The 16,382-nt window shown below is 45.4% G+C and overlaps 1 protein-coding gene across 5 annotated transcripts; it reads right to left on the bottom strand.

The window, feature by feature from the left end:
- Positions 1–3,905: 3,905 nt before the first annotated feature.
- DYRK3 (dual specificity tyrosine phosphorylation regulated kinase 3) lies at positions 3,906–16,342 on the bottom strand. 5 transcript variants are annotated; one of them, XM_013189733.3, is made up of 3 exons: positions 16,173–16,342; positions 14,438–14,553; positions 3,906–10,471 (listed from the first exon to the last, which is right to left on the bottom strand). In XM_013189733.3, the coding sequence occupies exons 1-3, from the start codon at positions 16,201–16,203 to the stop codon at positions 8,900–8,902; spliced, it is 1,719 nt and encodes a 572-aa protein (XP_013045187.2). In that variant the 5' UTR covers positions 16,204–16,342; the 3' UTR covers positions 3,906–8,899. The 5 variants fall into 5 exon arrangements, with proteins under 5 accessions (XP_013045187.2, XP_047926988.2, XP_047926987.2 ...); XM_048071031.2 differs by lacking the exon at positions 16,173–16,342 and adding an exon at positions 15,440–15,608 and having other exon boundaries at positions 14,438–14,549; XM_048071030.2 differs by lacking the exon at positions 16,173–16,342 and adding an exon at positions 15,440–15,601.
- Between the last annotated feature and the right edge of the window lie 40 nt (positions 16,343–16,382).

Genomic DNA, 16,382 nt, shown 5'->3' with positions numbered 1-16,382 from the left:
CCCAGTGCGCCCAGCCCAGTCCTCCCAGTGCCCGTGGGGATGAATTAGGGGGCACTTCTGAAGATGGCAGGGGTGCGAGTGTCAGATGGGGCCTGAAATCGCCGCCACTCGCTCCCGGGGCCGTGCAGCGCTGTGGGGAAGTCACTCTGCGAAGGGGCAGAAACCGAACAGCCCCGCTTGTTTCCATGCTTATCTGCCCCTAAAGGAGAAATTAAGCACCTAAATCCTATGGGCTTGGAGGAAAAGGCTGGCAGCACGCTTCTTGGGGCACGTACAGCTCCGGGAGGGTTCCCTTGGTGTCTGGGCCCAGCGGCTGCCCCCAGCCCCGTTCTGCCCCGTAGCAGGGAGGAGCTGGCAGCACCGAGACCAAACGGTGCCAGCGGCTGGCTAAGCCCTGAGCTCTGCACGGGGCAGCAGCAATGAAGGGAATTGTGAGGGGGATATACAGGGGATATACAGCTTATGTCTCAGAGATCCATGCTCATACCAAAAAAAAAAAAAACATTTTTTTTAAATCCATCCCTGCTTGCTAACACATTTATTTAGTGCTTAGACTTGAGAGCAGGAACCTCTGGTGTAAATTACTCGCATGACCTTTCCTAGGCGATGACTTTACAGCTGGCTGCCCAGACTTCCAATATCATTTCATTTCTGCCATCCATCACCAACACCTGCTGGGGATGCTGGCAGCTCGCATCGCTACTGAGCTCAGCGCTGCTCTCACCCAGCGTCGCGGCCACGGCCGAACAGCAGAAATTGTCACCGTGCACGGCCGGGGCCGTGTTGGACATGGGTGACCTCCGGCATCACCTGTCGGATCCACAGGAGCACTGAGTGAAGTATTTAATCCCTTCCTTCTCATCCTTCACCTGTGCCAGGGTGACCAGTGGGAGCTGCAGAAGCCCCTGCTGAGCACGGCAAGGCAGAAATCCTGTTTTTTCTGAGTCCTGCCCTGCCAGAGCTGCGTTCCCCACCTCGTCGGCTGCCAGCCGGGTGGCACACTCTGCTCTGCATCACCTCAGAGCGTTATTTCGTTTTTCTTTCAGTCCCTTTTCTGCTATGCTTAATTACACAGTTATAACAGCCGTGGTCTCTGTCTTCCTACCTATAACCCCCTTGCCCAGAAAACCAATCCTCCCCAAGGCTCCTCTCCTCCACCTGCAGAGCCCGATGCCAGTTTCCAGGCTCGCCAGAGGAGCACAAACCCTTACAAGGCTCCACACTTCGGCAGAAGGCTGGGGCTGACTCTCGGTCATCTTTAGAAAGCTATTCTCAGCAGTTAAGAATGGCCGGGCTTAATTCAGGCAAGCATTTCAGCCCTCCAGACAAAGCAAACAAACCGAAGCACGCGTAAAGGGGCAGCTCACTGAAACCCGCGCTGCCAGAGGAAATTCGGCTGTGGGCTCGTGCCGATGACCCCATCTCCCTGCAATCCCGCAGGGAGGCCGAGCGCCAGCTCCCGAGCCCTCCTTCAGCTCCTTATAAGTTCAGGCTCCGCGGGTGCCTGCTGGCTGCAGCCGCCTGCCGAGTCCAGCCCCGCTCGTCCTTTGGGTCTGCACAAACACCGTGGGGAGACGGGGGTGGCACTGCAGGAAAACAGCTCACATACGTCAAGCACGCTTTGTTCAAAGAAGGCGCATGCATGTGAGGACAAGAAAACTATCTTCGGAGGAAAAGGCAGCTCTGAGCGTCTGCGCATGTGGCTGTCCTGAAGTGTTTGTAAAGCGCTTCAGGCTGATCTGACAAGGGGAAGGAAAACAAACCCGGCGCTGCCTACCATTCATTCATCTCCTGTGCTGCAAAGGGCTTCGTTTCTAAAAAGGATTAGATGAATCATACGAAGACTAGCACTAGCTTATTAGCTGATGCTTAAAGAAAACCTAATTATGGGCAAGATTCACCTCTGCAGTCCACACCATCCTGAGTCACAGGCGAGCCCCTCCTGCAAGCACCGTCTGTACGTGAGAGTCGAGAACCATCCCGGAGCTCTGGGAGGCTCCAGCTGCAGGCTGATGGTGCTGCTGCTTTCATTGGTACCGCCTGCACCAGCTGAGAGCTCAGTGTGGGGCTACCGAGGGGCTGCCAGGCAGCTCATCACCACCAGTGCGGCAGGAGATGCAGCCCAGGACAGCCCGAGGAGCTTGAGCATTGCAGGCTCGTGGTAACTGAACACGCAGCGGCCCTGCCTCATCCAGGGAAGGCTCACGAGTAGCCTTCCCCTCGGTTCCAGCTTAGTGAGAATTAGAGCTGTTGGCAGATGTGGTGTAACAGCCCCTGACACCTCGTACCCCCTCTGCACCCACGGTACGAGCAGAGCGCTCCTCTGGAAGGAGGCGAGGCAGCATCCCGTACACCGTGAGTCCAGGTATCATCAGCAATTCTTGCTGTTACTGTCACCAGAAGGCATATCCAGAATCTCTGTAATTTTGAGGCCATTTAGAATGGCTTTTTTTTTTTTTTCCCTAGGAACTTCTTGGCACTTTGCAGAAGCTGCAGGTCCCTTTGAAAGGTGTCAAGCAGAGCTCCCGGATCTGCAGCTCCAGGGTAGCCGCTTACCGCCACGGAACAGTTCTGGCTTACAAGCATAAATTTGTTGGGTGGCTTAAAAAAAACAAACAAACAAAACCCCTCAGTTTGTATTTTTAAAACACGAGTTTTAAAAATAAACAACTCACTTGCTAGGCTGCTGCAGCTGCTTCTAAAGGAAGTTGCACCGAATGCCTCGGCCGTGCAGGACAACGTTGCCCCCTCACTTTGTAGGGGGAAGGTGAGTTAGGGCCAGTGACCCCAAGGGAATAGGGTGAAATGCGAGTAAATCTCCTCTTCTGCCTGTCAAAACGACTCGAGAATCTCCTGGTTAATTTTTCCTTTAAGAAACCAACTAATTAATGACTGAATTGTACAAGGGCGCTGATTTTATACCGCCGTTCCTCAGCATAACGTAGATAGGCAGAATGAATTACCTGAACACAGCCTTGGTACTCAGTTCCCCGGTCCCCAGGTAGTGCACAGCACACCGCGTAACTCCAAACGGCAGAAGCCGTGAAGAACAGCACCTTATCGTTCTGCCCTGCGGCGTGGCAAGATAAGCCTGCTTTTTTATACGGGGTGCTGTGCCTGAGAAAATGCCACAAAATCCTAACAGAGAGGCTGAGCCATGAATATCAGTAATCGCAGCAGACTGAGAAGCAGCTGTGCCTACAGGCTACACATACGTAAATGCATACTACAAACATAAATAAAAGAAAATCAAAGATCACTGAAATGCCTGTATGTACAGATTCTGTTACTGTTTTCAGACTGTAATTTTATTTTTTCATCAAACATCTGACGTTCACCCACATTAAAACAAATAAGGAAAAAATTCACTCTGTTGTCTGCAAACTTTCTGCATGTAACTTGCATCATTTAATTGTATAGGTCGTAGCTAGAGACCTTTTTATTGCAGGATGATTTCATCTTCAAACTATTCCAATATCCACTTGTGTACTGTAAGTTACCCATTTATAGGTTTCTAATAAAAGCAAATCTTCCTTAAGTGGCTATTACTGGCTTTCTCCTTGCAGCCTAGGGATAAGCAGGATTCTGAGCTTTAAAAAGCTCCGCAGTGGACTAAATAAGAAAGTGACAACCAGAGAATGCTATGGCAAAACTTTGGTAAGTTCTAATTATGGCCCTGTTAATGGGAAGAACGTCTGTCAGATCAGAGCGTTCATCACATTTAGCACTGGCACGCTGAAATCATCTGCTCGTGTGGTCTGAAAATTTTCTACTGATCTCTAGATGCCACAGAAGTTAGTATCTGGCAATACAAAGTAAGTCACACCACCTGGAAATAATAATATATATACATATATTACATATCTATTAAACCAAGTATGTCTTTCAGGAATTTGCACAGTCTGTTGCTAAAGAAAATTATGTATTTATTTTCTTTTAAAAATGAACCAAAGTACAACTTTAGGAAGTATCTGTCCATTACATTTAGATACATAGTTTGAGACCGACTTATTTCGAAAGTGTTCCTTCACAGAGAGAGTTATATTCACATGCACCTTAAGTGTTTTCTACATTTCCACCTTATTACATCTCTTCACAATATTTATAATAAAAAGGCTAACCTGTAAATTCTTTAGACGTATTGACATTGAGTGTGAACATCTGCAATGTTTAAGAAACCCTGAATAGTCATTTGATTGCACCAAGACAGATGTAGGCTGGTAAAATAAGGCACAGTACTATGTATAGGGAACACGGGTTGTTCTCTTAGCGACACAGACTTACCGACCTCGTTAGCCAGTCTGCAAGAACTGTGTTTGGGTTAAGTCACTGCACCCTCTGAAGGCAGCGACGATGTTCACCTATGCAAGACTGCTCTGACACCCCAAGGGTTTTACAAGTGACGGTGGGAGTTAAAAAGCTATTAGTGGAGTTTAAGAACACTCAAGGGCTCATTATGTGAAGGATGAAGTGTATACATTTCCCCAAACCCGTATCAAATTAATAAAAAAAAAAAAGTGGTATCTTTGTTATACTCTCCATATAAAACCACGATGTCCAGTTTTTAAAACTGCTGGGTACCCACAACTCCGAGCGCTCAAGGCATGAAAAAGTTGCAAGTTTTTCTATTAAGGAAAAGTTTTTTCAATGTGGTTTGTTTTGAATCTCAGCTGGGTACTGCACAGAAGTACTGCAGTCCTTCCCATGTTATTTTGGCTCTTCCCTTCCACAACAGTACTAAACTTTGGCAGGCAGGGGATTTGTATCAATCATTTCAGCACAGATCTCTGGGTGCAGAATCAGCCTTTTGCTTGTGTGGCGAGGATTAGTAAGACATTGCTGAGATCATCATGTATATGTTTGGCAGCCAGAACAGCTATCAGTATTAAAAAAAAAGAAAGAGAGAGCTGTAGTCTGCAGTGAATACCCCTTTAAAAAGGGCCCTAGGTTTATTTCAGAGGTAGTTTCGAAGAGGATGACCATTGCAAAGAACCTCTATTAATAAATTCCTAACTTTAACAGCTTCCAACTGCATGGAAGTCCTCACAGGTCACAACTACTGTAAACAAGCTCAGACTGCGTAACATACCCATAAAATCTGCCTTAAAACATTCAGATTAGTTTGTTCTGAACTAGAAATCCCACTCAAACTGGGTAGGATGGATAAAAACCTCTGGCAAAGAGTACCTGTTGTACGCAGACAACCTCCGTACTCAGATCCCTGGCGTGAAACAAGCCCCCAGCAGTATGATCAGACCTGTGCAGAACCGAACGCAGCCCGGTTTGGTGTGTTTGTAGTACCATGTTCCACAGTGAATACGTTACTGTCCCGCTGAGTTCACACGAAAACAAAGTTTCTCCTTGCAACTAGGACAGTCGTAAGATATTTGGACCCCAGTGTAAAAGCAACGTGTATCTGTCGGATGCGATGCTCCTGCCTTGTCACTTGTTTATATAAAATATTGCTAAAACAAACAGCTAAAATGCAAACAATAAACAGAGCATGTTATTTACAATACAGCGACTAACGATATGTGCAGTCAAACAGAGGAAACATTATAAGGAGCATTTCAAAACAAGTTTGTGTGACTTCATTAAAATTCTTAGAAATGTGATGTCTGTTATAAACTCAAGTAAATTGCATTTGTTTTGTGCTAACTTCCCAGAAGAGCATGATTCAGGTTCCAGTGGAACCTCACTAGTGCTGGCAGATTAACAACCTTGCAAAAAAGAGGTACCTCAGAAATCAACGCTGTTTTTATTCTATTTAGACAAGTTTCCTATTATATTAATTCAACATCCTAACAAGTATCGCAAATGATTAAAATGACGAACTTCGTGCGATTTCAGACCTCATTAGTGTTCAGCTTTCCAAAAATTCGTGAGAATTTGTGAAATCAGTGTGAATTTGAGACTTGACTGTATCTCAGTGAAGACAGCCCCTGCGAGTGCATCCGCAATTTACAGCTGCCGCTGTTCAGCAGCACAGCCTCTGTTCCGGCCCCGTGGCTGCCTGCACCTCCTGTGCTAACTCACCAGGTGATGTGTTTAGGAGGATGACGACTCAGCTCTCTCCCAGACACAAAATCTATTAGCTAACTCGAAGGGCTCTCCCACTTTGGGAAGTGTGTCACACTTCTTCAAAATCAAGTATTTTATAAAGAAAATGGGGGCTTAGTATATGGAAACAAGCTCAAAATATCCTTAGCTGTATTCCCTGGGTGATGAAGAAACCACTTTTCAATACAGCAAAAATCTTCTGAAGTTGCTTCTTGTTGCTTCTCATCTACTATGGCTGTGCGGGCAAGAGCCTCAGATTAGCAAGACGGTTAGCTAAGTACCTGATTTTAAACTATAGGAACAGTCCCAGGTAAGCAAGACTGATTCTTAAACATACACAACTCAAAGAGCACCTTGTTTGATCAGGTCAAGGTGAACACATTGTTTAGGTAAAAAAAGCCATATTCCTGCCAAATAATTACTATATTTGTAGTTTCACGGCACAAGCCTTAAGTGAGAGCACTGTACGCATACTAGGGGCTGTGACATTGGAAGTTACCTCATAGTAACCAGATCTAATCATTCTACATCTGGCATTTTAGAGATGAAAATGCCCTAGAACCAAGACACTACTTGCTATTTCTGGAGAAGGGCTATTTTGCCTTCTCTTTGCACAGCTCCTAGCACACGAACACTCTCCCGCCTTCCTCCAGGCTCCAAACACTACCATCACTTCATAGTTTTTCTATGTAAAGTGCTCTTTTTCTACCCTTCTTTCTTACGAAGTTATTGCTCCTCACTCCCCAGGTACATTAGAAAAAAAAAAAGTTAAAAAATGCCTATAAGAAAGGGCAGAGAAGGAAGAATAATATTTCTGGCTTTGAAAAAACCTGCCCCATTTTTAGAGATTCTGCTAAAATTGGTGATCTATTCTACCACTTCCCTCCCTGTTTTCCTGATTCTCCATTCAAATAAAACTTCACTCAGCTGAGCCAAATGAAAAATACCAGTCCTGCATTATTATGAAGTGAGCCATGAGCATAGCATACACACTGGTATTACTTGTAGCTGCACAGATAAAGGCTAGACTACGTTATTTTCATATTATTACTAAGCTTATTGCATTCATACTCGTAAAACAAAAGAACTCGGGAAAACTAAATGCGTGAGAAACTCAGTTTAAGCAGCAGTCCGGGAAAGTTTGGAGCTCTGGGTCTGTCTTTTGGCTTTTTCACAAAAGCCTCCATCCAGCATTTTCCCGGTGCTGTAATTAAAACAGAGCAGAGCAGAAAATGCAGCCCCATCTTCTCAGAAGAAGGGTCTCGTATTGAACATGTGGTCACCTTATCTTAAAAATCACCCCGATAATTCCTTTGTTTGTATAATGAGAGTCTCCTTGTTTTAACATCAGAAACCTGCTACGGAGAAACTCATTAAATTTAAAACCCTCTCTTCATAAGAGCTCTAAATTGTATTTAAAATTGTGTTCAGGCACCTGGCAAGAGATCAGATGCTTTTGTAAATGGACTCAGGCCATATGGCTCCAAGTACTAACAACCAGAACAAGTTGTGCTGTTGTCATTACAGGTCACACCACCATTTCATGTTCTTGGAAGATAAAGGAAATATAAGCTCATACATCTCGAGCATGCAGAAACATCTCTCAAAGACCTGAAGGAATACGATTAGAAATAAAACAATTCATCCCATGATGTACTTTGATTTGGATCCACCAATTTTTGCACCTTATCAGTTGTTCCTGATATTTTATAGGTTATGCTGAGATCTCAGAGCACTCTTCCACTTAGGCCTGTCCCACACGTTTTCTAGTTATAGTCCTGGGCCTTCAAATCTTTTCCTTATCTGACCAGGGCGGTATCTTTGCTTTTTTATTAAAAGAGCTCCACCTAATGCAATGGAATTCACTCTACACAACAAAGACATTTTTTAAATGATCAGAATCTCAACTGTGTAAAACAGACCCCGGATTCGACGGTTCCTTAAGTTCAACATTTTTTGTTTTGGAAACAACACAGAAAAAAAAACCAACAACACACACACACAAAATCCACACACACACACCTGGCAGAACTGATTTTTTAAATCTGAGCTCCAAAAAACATATATTTGATTCATTAGGCCTGAACAAACTGGTCCACACTTGTGATGGACCAGTTTGAACTTGAATTTCCTTATCAGCTTTCCATGTTTTTAAGGGAGATAGCAAGTGCACAGGAATTAGTTTTATTTAGACATATCCCGTGCTCTGTGCCATTTCCAAGCTCTTCTGGAAAAAAAATTAAAAATCAGACTATAAAATTTCAACACCAAACTCTTTTGGTGTCTATACCCCATGGTATTTTTAAAAATCTCAGTCAGAATAGATAAGGGAAAAGCAGCACAGAGAAATCAAGTTCTTCAAACATAAGTTAGCCATTTGCAAGCAAGTTCTTAACGCATTACATTAATGCACTTGTGCTTTTGACAGCAGATGTAAAAACGTTCCCCCAAATAAAAATAGTTAATTTGGGGATTAACTGAAAATATGCATTTTAAATTATTTTCCCTTGCTGTCTTAAGCAAAATAATCTTCTAAACCGTCTTGATCAGAAAGTTTGATTTCTAAAACAGCATTATTAAATAGCACATCTGTCAAACTCATTTTACTCAGCAGAGGAGCTGACCTATCCAGAGCGTTATATGCACCATGTTGTGAGAGAAACAATTTGATAAAAGTTAGCCCTTTAAAAGTTTACGTTTTGACTAAACTTTTTATATTCAAGATTCATCCTCTAATAAAAAGTAAATCCGTTAAAAACCTCTGCATTTAACTTCCTTACACGTTATTAACAAACGATTAAAATACAAGGTATGTATTCCGGAGATACAGAGCCCGCTATTAGCTGACCAGCTTTGGCAGCACAGTACATAGAGGTATACTGCCACTGGAGTCGGAGGTTAAATTCGCTCTCAGCTTGTTCGCTACCCCAACTACAGGAGGCAACTTGGAACCAATTCCCGTGAAAGAACTTGTGTAGCTCGATATCCGTTTACTGGAGCTTTTGTCAGTGCTGGGCGGTTTGGGCGTTCGTTTACAAATCCACGGGTGCCTTAGAGCCTGACTCGGAGTCATGCGTGCCGAAGGATCCCAGCTGAGACATTCTTTCAAGAACTCTATGAACAAGGGATCGTCGCAGCCTTTCAGTGCTGTCACCCAGTCCTTGTTCCCTGGAGCACCTCGTATTTTACCCCTGCGCGATCGACTCCCGTTAAGGGTCACTCTTCCGTCTGCATGTGTAGTTACAGTGCAGTAGCGAGGGTGACCCTTGGAGTTGATGAAGTTCTTGGCTCGCTTGGACTGATCCAAAAGCTTCTGAGGTGGCATTCCCAGAAGTTCCATCATACAAGCCAGTTGGTCTCCCTCGTCCTCTCCAGGAAAAAGAGGGTATCCAGTCAATAGCTCCACCAGAATACAGCCAAAACTCCACATATCTATGGGCATCCCATAGCGGCTTCCTAGGATTACCTCTGGTGCTCGATAAAATCGAGACTGAATGTACGTGTAGACTCTTTGGTGCTCAAAACAGCTGGACCCAAAATCTATGACCTTGATTCCGCTCCTCCCTTGCTGTTTTAGGAGGATATTTTCTGGCTTCAAGTCACAGTGTATGATTTTGTTCCTATAAAGAGCATCCAAGCACTGCAGTATCGAGTGAGCAAACTTGCGTACCAGCTGGATGCTGAAGCCCTGAAATTTATTTCTTTTAATCAGCTCATACAGGTTCATACTCAAGAGTTCAAAAGTCATACAGATGTGGTTCCGAAAGGTGAAGCTCTCCAGCATGTGAATAACGTTCATGCTGCCAGTTTTATCCTGCTTCTTCAGGTGCTCCAGAATCCGGATTTCTTCCGCTGCTTGGCGATGGAATCTCTTCTCATTGCGAACCATCTTTAAGGCTAAGTGTTGGTGGAGTTTGTGATCGTAGACTTTAGCAACTTGTCCAAAACTGCCCTTGCCAATGATTTTGAGCACTTCATACCTGTAAGCAAGATGGTCGTGGGGCACGTGAATGTAGCTGCCTTGGTCATCGTCGTAGCCTCCATTGTTGGGACCACCAATTACTCCTTGCCTCTTTTTCGCAGCTGGACCCACAAAGTAAATTTCAGAAAAATTGAATATCTCTTGTTGCTCGTAAGCAGATAATTGATGTTTGTACTGTTTGACAGCTTGCTCTGGAGCTTGGGAAATGGCTTTGTGTGCTTTTGAGGAACTAACACCACCTTTAGAAGTGCTTAAGCTCTCTATACTCTTATCTTTTGCCAGGGAAGGAAGAGATCTTTCTGAACCAGTAATTCCTGCAGACTGTAGAGCACTACTCCTTCTGTTACCAGAGTCCTCAAATAACTGCTCCACTTTGACCTGGCTTCCAGTCAGAGGGTGATCCTTCATTGCAAGTTTGTTGCTACAAGCCTACAGGTGGAAAAACAAAAAATAAGCTTTATGTTTTAAAGCATGGGCTAAGAAAGAAATCAACATCATAAATAAAAACAGAAACATCAGCATGTTTTGCATTTCCATTAGGTACAAATACAAAACCCTCGATGTACTACCTAAGCTAACTCAAGCTACAGGCATAGTTATAGAAGGAAGCACAAAATGCAACTTACTGAAACAAGCACGTGCACAAACACGGTGTATTTTTAAGTCCATACAGGGTGAACCCCAGAGCGTCAAACACTCCAACAAGGACACAGTACCTACCCCTACTAGTATGCACGTAGTCAGCAAACAGCTGGGGGAACGGCTATGTTTAGCTTTAAACGTGGGTGCAGCAAACACAACCGACAACAGATGCAATTTGCACCTGTCTGAGACACGCAACATGACAAGAATGTGCAGAGAGGTGTTAGGAATATCGCAAAGACAAGCGTGCCAGCGGAAGACAAAGACATGACAGCAAGTGACATAAGGCTGGAGTAACCAAGCTGAACACGGAGCAAAAGGATGACAGCAGGACAAGATAAAACACATAAATTAGACAGAAATGAAATTTATGTATTTTTAAACATTTGGTAGTGGCTTTTTTTTCTTCCCTCTTTTTTAAAGAGGAAAAACACACCATATCCACACTCCCTTTGGAATCACGATAGCTGAATAATTACTACAAAACAGACTTGGAAGCCCTCAATAATCAAGAATATCTTTTACTCCAATATCTTTGTCAGTAGTGTGTAACCACTGCCACACACTGTCACATTAAAATATTTACATCTGAAATGAATGCATCGGAAATAGCACATAAATGTGAGAAAAGCATCGTGAAATGTTTCAAGCTTGTCATTTTTACAAACTAGTAAACGCTGAGCTCCCTGGAGTTCAGTCCCTTATTTGCACAGCAGTTATTCCCCTTTTCTACCCACTGATGCTCCTTGCTGACAGGCAGCAAAGAGGTGTAGTTTCATCCTATGCAACAAGGAAGAAGCTGTGACTAGTGTAACAACATCTGTTTTCCATTCTGTCCTTTAATCTAAAAATAAAGGTTTGAGACACATGCCAAACCGAATCCCTGAAAACTGAAATAGCTACACAGGAATCAAACAAAAATATAAATAAACCTGCAGATCCACAACCATAAAACCAAATTCCTTTTTAGTTACATAAAATCTAACGTCTTAGCACAGTCCGTAAATAAGGGAAGTGAGTGCTCCTGCCAAAAGCAGCTACATGTCTCTTAAGAGTCTATTTGTTAGTGCTGCCTTGAAGAGCTGGCTTTTGCTCATGAGCCCAAAAAAATGGGCATTTCCTGCAGAAGTCAGTTCTAGCTCAGTGGTGGCCATGCCATCAGATCTATCCTACTAAGTTCCACCACTCAGAGTCCTATCAACCCCAAACCACAGCGTACGGTAAGAGACACGCCTTTCCAGAAACCCTGAAGTGGAAAAACAAAGCCCAACCCTGGTAACTTCGGATAAACGCCTTTTTCTCGGAGTCTGGCTGAACCTCCGAGATAAGAATGGCATGTTTTCGGAGCCAGCTATTCAACACACAAACAGTAAGTTCACAAACAAACAGCGAACACACGCGTGGAACGAGGTTCATGCTTGTTTGGTTCCTGAAGTTTCTGGGGACCCAGGGGGGAAGAAAGCCTGTCCTTCTGCAGTAGGAGTCTTACTTTCACCTTTGAAATCAAAACTTCATATTCTTACTACTTGGGTTTCAATTGTGTGCACAACAGAAGCAGCTGCTGCCCAGCGTGGCTTCAGAACAGGTGCCAGAACACCTCTGCAGAGAGCCGTCCTGGTGCAGAGCCTTCCTGTGGCAGTTTAGATCAGCAAGGCCCCTGCGGAGCAGCTTCCTGCAGTCACCTGAAGGAACTAAGCACCAGGACTTCAAAAGGCATTACTGTACCACATGAATGGAACCTGTTACATCAACTCCTTTCACTATTTGGTTGCCAGAAAAAAAAAAGGTGTTAACTGTCTGAATGTCATCAATTTTAGCAACGTGACAAAGCCTAGTAAACAGTGTAACAGCCAAATACTTTCTACGCAGGAGCAACAGCAACTTTCCTAGTGCTGTTGTTTGGGGCAAACATTTTGTATTTCAAGTTCCTAAGCAAACAAGGAATTCACAACTACGTTTCTCCTAAAACTATTTCTTAAAGAAGGGGGCTTTGGATCTCAAACCTGACTCAACACCCACAAGCAGTAAGGACTGAAATTGCATTCTCAGGAGGCGACCAAAATCATTTGCCACGTGACGGTGAGCCACAAATAGAGAGCAATCTCGAACCCAGAAGAGCTACACCAAGTCAGATGACTTCTGGGTAACATCAGCTTTCTTTCAGCAGCTTTCTTCTACAAATCACCGGCCGCCCAGTTTTTGTTGTTGATAAAATATGCTATTAGAAGCCAAGAAATTGGACTGACAACACAACTGGCACCACAGAAAAGATTTTCACATCCTCCTCACTTAAAATGAAGTTTTATACGAAAACGGTTAACCCAGTTCCTACACAATGGGGTTTTCAATAGCTCACCAGTTATTTTCACAAACTGAATTGAACCCATCTATTCTCAAAGAAGAAATATTTATGTTCTCCTATATCACTAAGATGAAAGGAATGGACAGCTGCGTATCTCAGAAGTTTGTAACTCTCACATTACATTAAATCGTAATACAGAAATCTTGGAAAGAAAGAAACTGCGTATCACTTAAATCCATACACTTTTCCATCAAAACTGAGCATCACAATCCCTGCAGGCTTCATCTCAGTTCCTGCTTGCAAGACGCCACTAAGGTTGTATTTTTTGATGTGTTATCATAGCAAAACTAGGCATTTTACAATCCTTAGTCTTGTCTTAAAAAGTCAACAGGCTTGATGAACAAAATATAGATGAAGGATAAGATACACCAAGGAAAAAAAACAGTCGTGCAATTATATTTGCATTTAACCTGACAGTTCCAGTACACTGGCTTCTGTTCAGTTATGAACAATTCTAGTTAAATTATGACTTAAGCACTACAGTTTAGGATTTCCCACATGCCCCCCACAAAACAATCCACTACTCCTGAAACCCGTACATTTCTTCTGCTCTCCCTCAGTATTGCTAAAAGAGGAAACACAGACCGGCACTACTGAATTTGCTCAGTGAATGGCACGGACCAAACTAATTACTAATGTCTGTTACAATAAGTTTACACAAAGTGATGATTTTCAAATGCATCTTATTTGGTGAAATGTCTGTTTTCACTTTCTAGAGGGTTGTGCTTTTTTTTTCTAAGCACAAGCTCCTTCACTTCTGCCAGAATTCAACAACAGCCAAAACACGTTTGTGACACGTATAAAGGTCAGATCTCTGTACAGCTGAACACGACTACTACTGCTCAGTTGAAACAGTTTAAGAAAAGATCCAATAACTCCATACCTGTTTAGGAAACACAGCTGCTACAGAGAAACACGTTTACACCTTCAGTCCACAAAGACCTATTTTGCTAGCTAATGAAGTGGAAGATAATGCCAAAGTTTTCAGAGAAGAAAGATACTTTTGTAAGGCGTTTGGAAGACGCACAAACCCACACTGAAGTCCTGAAATTTTCATAAGTGAAACTGAAATGGAAATGTGCAAGAGTTGAAGCAAAAGGTGTAGATTTACATACTTATCAGCATACTAGGTGGCACAGCAGAACACTTCAACCCTTTGTAAAATAAATTTCTTAATTAAAATAAGAGCTGATGATAATAATACAGGATTACTGATGCTGCCTAGCAAGTTTTGCATTCAACAAAATACTCTACCATTTTTATATTTAGTAAAAGCCATACTGCTAAATAAGCTACTAAAAGGCTGCCACATCCCACTTTTCTCATTTACTCTCTATAGTCGGCTACAATGCCACACCAAGCCTCCACACAGGAGACTTCAAAATACTCACATTTGATCTTCCAAGGGAAGGAAGTCCTGAGGGGCTTTGTTCTTCATTTGTAGACTCTTGGTACCTGATCTGATCTATCCTCATATAGGAATCATATAATCCGTCTCCAAACCTGGCTGGAAATGTGCCATACACAAACCAGTTAGTCACAATGATACAGAGACAAATGATAAAAGCGTACCTCATGTTTTAATAAAACCTTCAGTTCTCTTTCAGTTGGTAAATAATCTTCAGAATTTAACTATGATGTTTGGGCTCTATTTTAATATAGCCCCAGAGTACACAGCTCTTTGGAAACCTTAATTTATGACACTTTTAATTTAGAGCTTCTCTTTTTTAATCGATTTTTGCACTGCAAACACATCCTTAAGAAACCTTAGCCAATATACTCCCCTTTTTTTCCTTAAGCAGGATAATCCCAAAGTAGCCTCATTGAGAGCGACAATAGAAAATGAGCGCACGCTTAGGCACTTGATCGGACTAGCCTTCGAAGTAGGTTATCCCTTAAAAATGATACGAGGGAATTAGCAGATTTGCTGCAAGAAGCCAAAAAAAAAGGGGGGGGGGGGGGAGGCGGGGGGGTCGCGTTGGTTTGCCCAGCATCCCACAAACGCAACTGAAGAGCCTAAAGCCGAACCCCTTAACGCAACCGACATCAGACCCACGAGCGGCACCACGCTGCTATCGCGACACCGCATCCCGTCAGAGCTCCTGTCGCGACACCGCATCCCGTCAGCGTTCCTGTCACGACTCAGCCGCCTGGCCCAGGATCCCGGTCGCGGCCCCGGGGGGCTGAGGCGGCCCCGGGGGAAGCCGCCCGCCGCCTCCAGGCCCCCCCGCCCCACCAGCAGCCCCCCGAGCGGGGCCGGCTCCCTCCCCCGGCCCCGTGAGGGCAGCGGCGGCGCCGCGCACCGGGGCTCGGCAGAAGGGGAGCCCGGAGGCCGCATTGTTCCGCCGAATCCCCCCACACACACCCCGGGGGGGACCCCGCCGCCGCCTCACCTGCCCCGAGGGGCGCCTCCGGCTTCCTGCCCAGCAGCATGGTGGCGGCGGGGGGCGGCCCCCATCCCTCGTCCCGCCGCCGCCGCCGTCAGGCCCAGCGCTGCCGGGGCGGGCGGGCTGCGGCCGGGGCGGGCGGGCCGCGGCGGGGCCGCCCGTTGCCAGGGGAACCGAGCCCCCGGCCGCGCCTGCGCACTGCGGCCGGGGCGGGCCGGGGCGGGCAGGGCGCGGCGCTGCCCCCTCACGGCGGGGACGGGGCTGAGGAGCCCCCCGCCGGCGGGGAGCCTCGCGCACGCCTTCAGGCAACCGTTAGCGGCCGTTTCCTTCACGGGCAGGGCCCGGCCTCGCCGCACCGTCTCCTGAGGGAGTCGTGGAGCTGCCTTCCAACCGAGGAGCCCCCGCTGTGCCGCCCCCGAGGGGCTCGGCGCAGCTCCGGCTGCAGAAATAACGCCCCGCAGCCGCGCCGGCCTCGTTTTTCTTTTTTTTTTCTTTCTGTGGGCTCAGGGGTTGCAGTAATCAAGCGACGCCCGAGATAACCGGCGGTGCAAGCAGGCTGGATTGCTGTCTGTGACACGGAGATAAAGGCTCTCCCCTAGCACCGTGGAGGTGTTGGTCGCTGTCCCGAGCCCCCTGCACCACAACAGACACTAAAAAGTGCCCCTCTCAAAGTCGTTTTCTGTATTTTAGGCTTGTACCCAAAACCGCTTAGCTTTATGCAGCCTTTGGGTTTTACTACCTCCTCCCCTCTCAGCATGCTGGTGCCTCATCACTCCTCGTCCGTGCCCGTGGGGACCTAGGCAGTGCTTCCCCTCAGCTCCAGCGAGCACCCTCCACGAAACTAAGCGTTTGGAACGAAGAAAACTTATTAATGCAAAACCTCCCGCAACACCCCCACGCCTTTAACCTTCCCCGCTACCAACAGCCTGGCGGAGCCTTCACCGCCGCC

This window comes from Anser cygnoides, chromosome 25, assembly GCF_040182565.1.
Source record: "Anser cygnoides isolate HZ-2024a breed goose chromosome 25, Taihu_goose_T2T_genome, whole genome shotgun sequence".
NCBI lineage: Eukaryota > Metazoa > Chordata > Aves > Anseriformes > Anatidae > Anser > Anser cygnoides.
The sequence above is the reverse complement of the archived record's forward strand: the minus strand, read 5'-3'. Positions and strand labels throughout refer to the sequence as shown.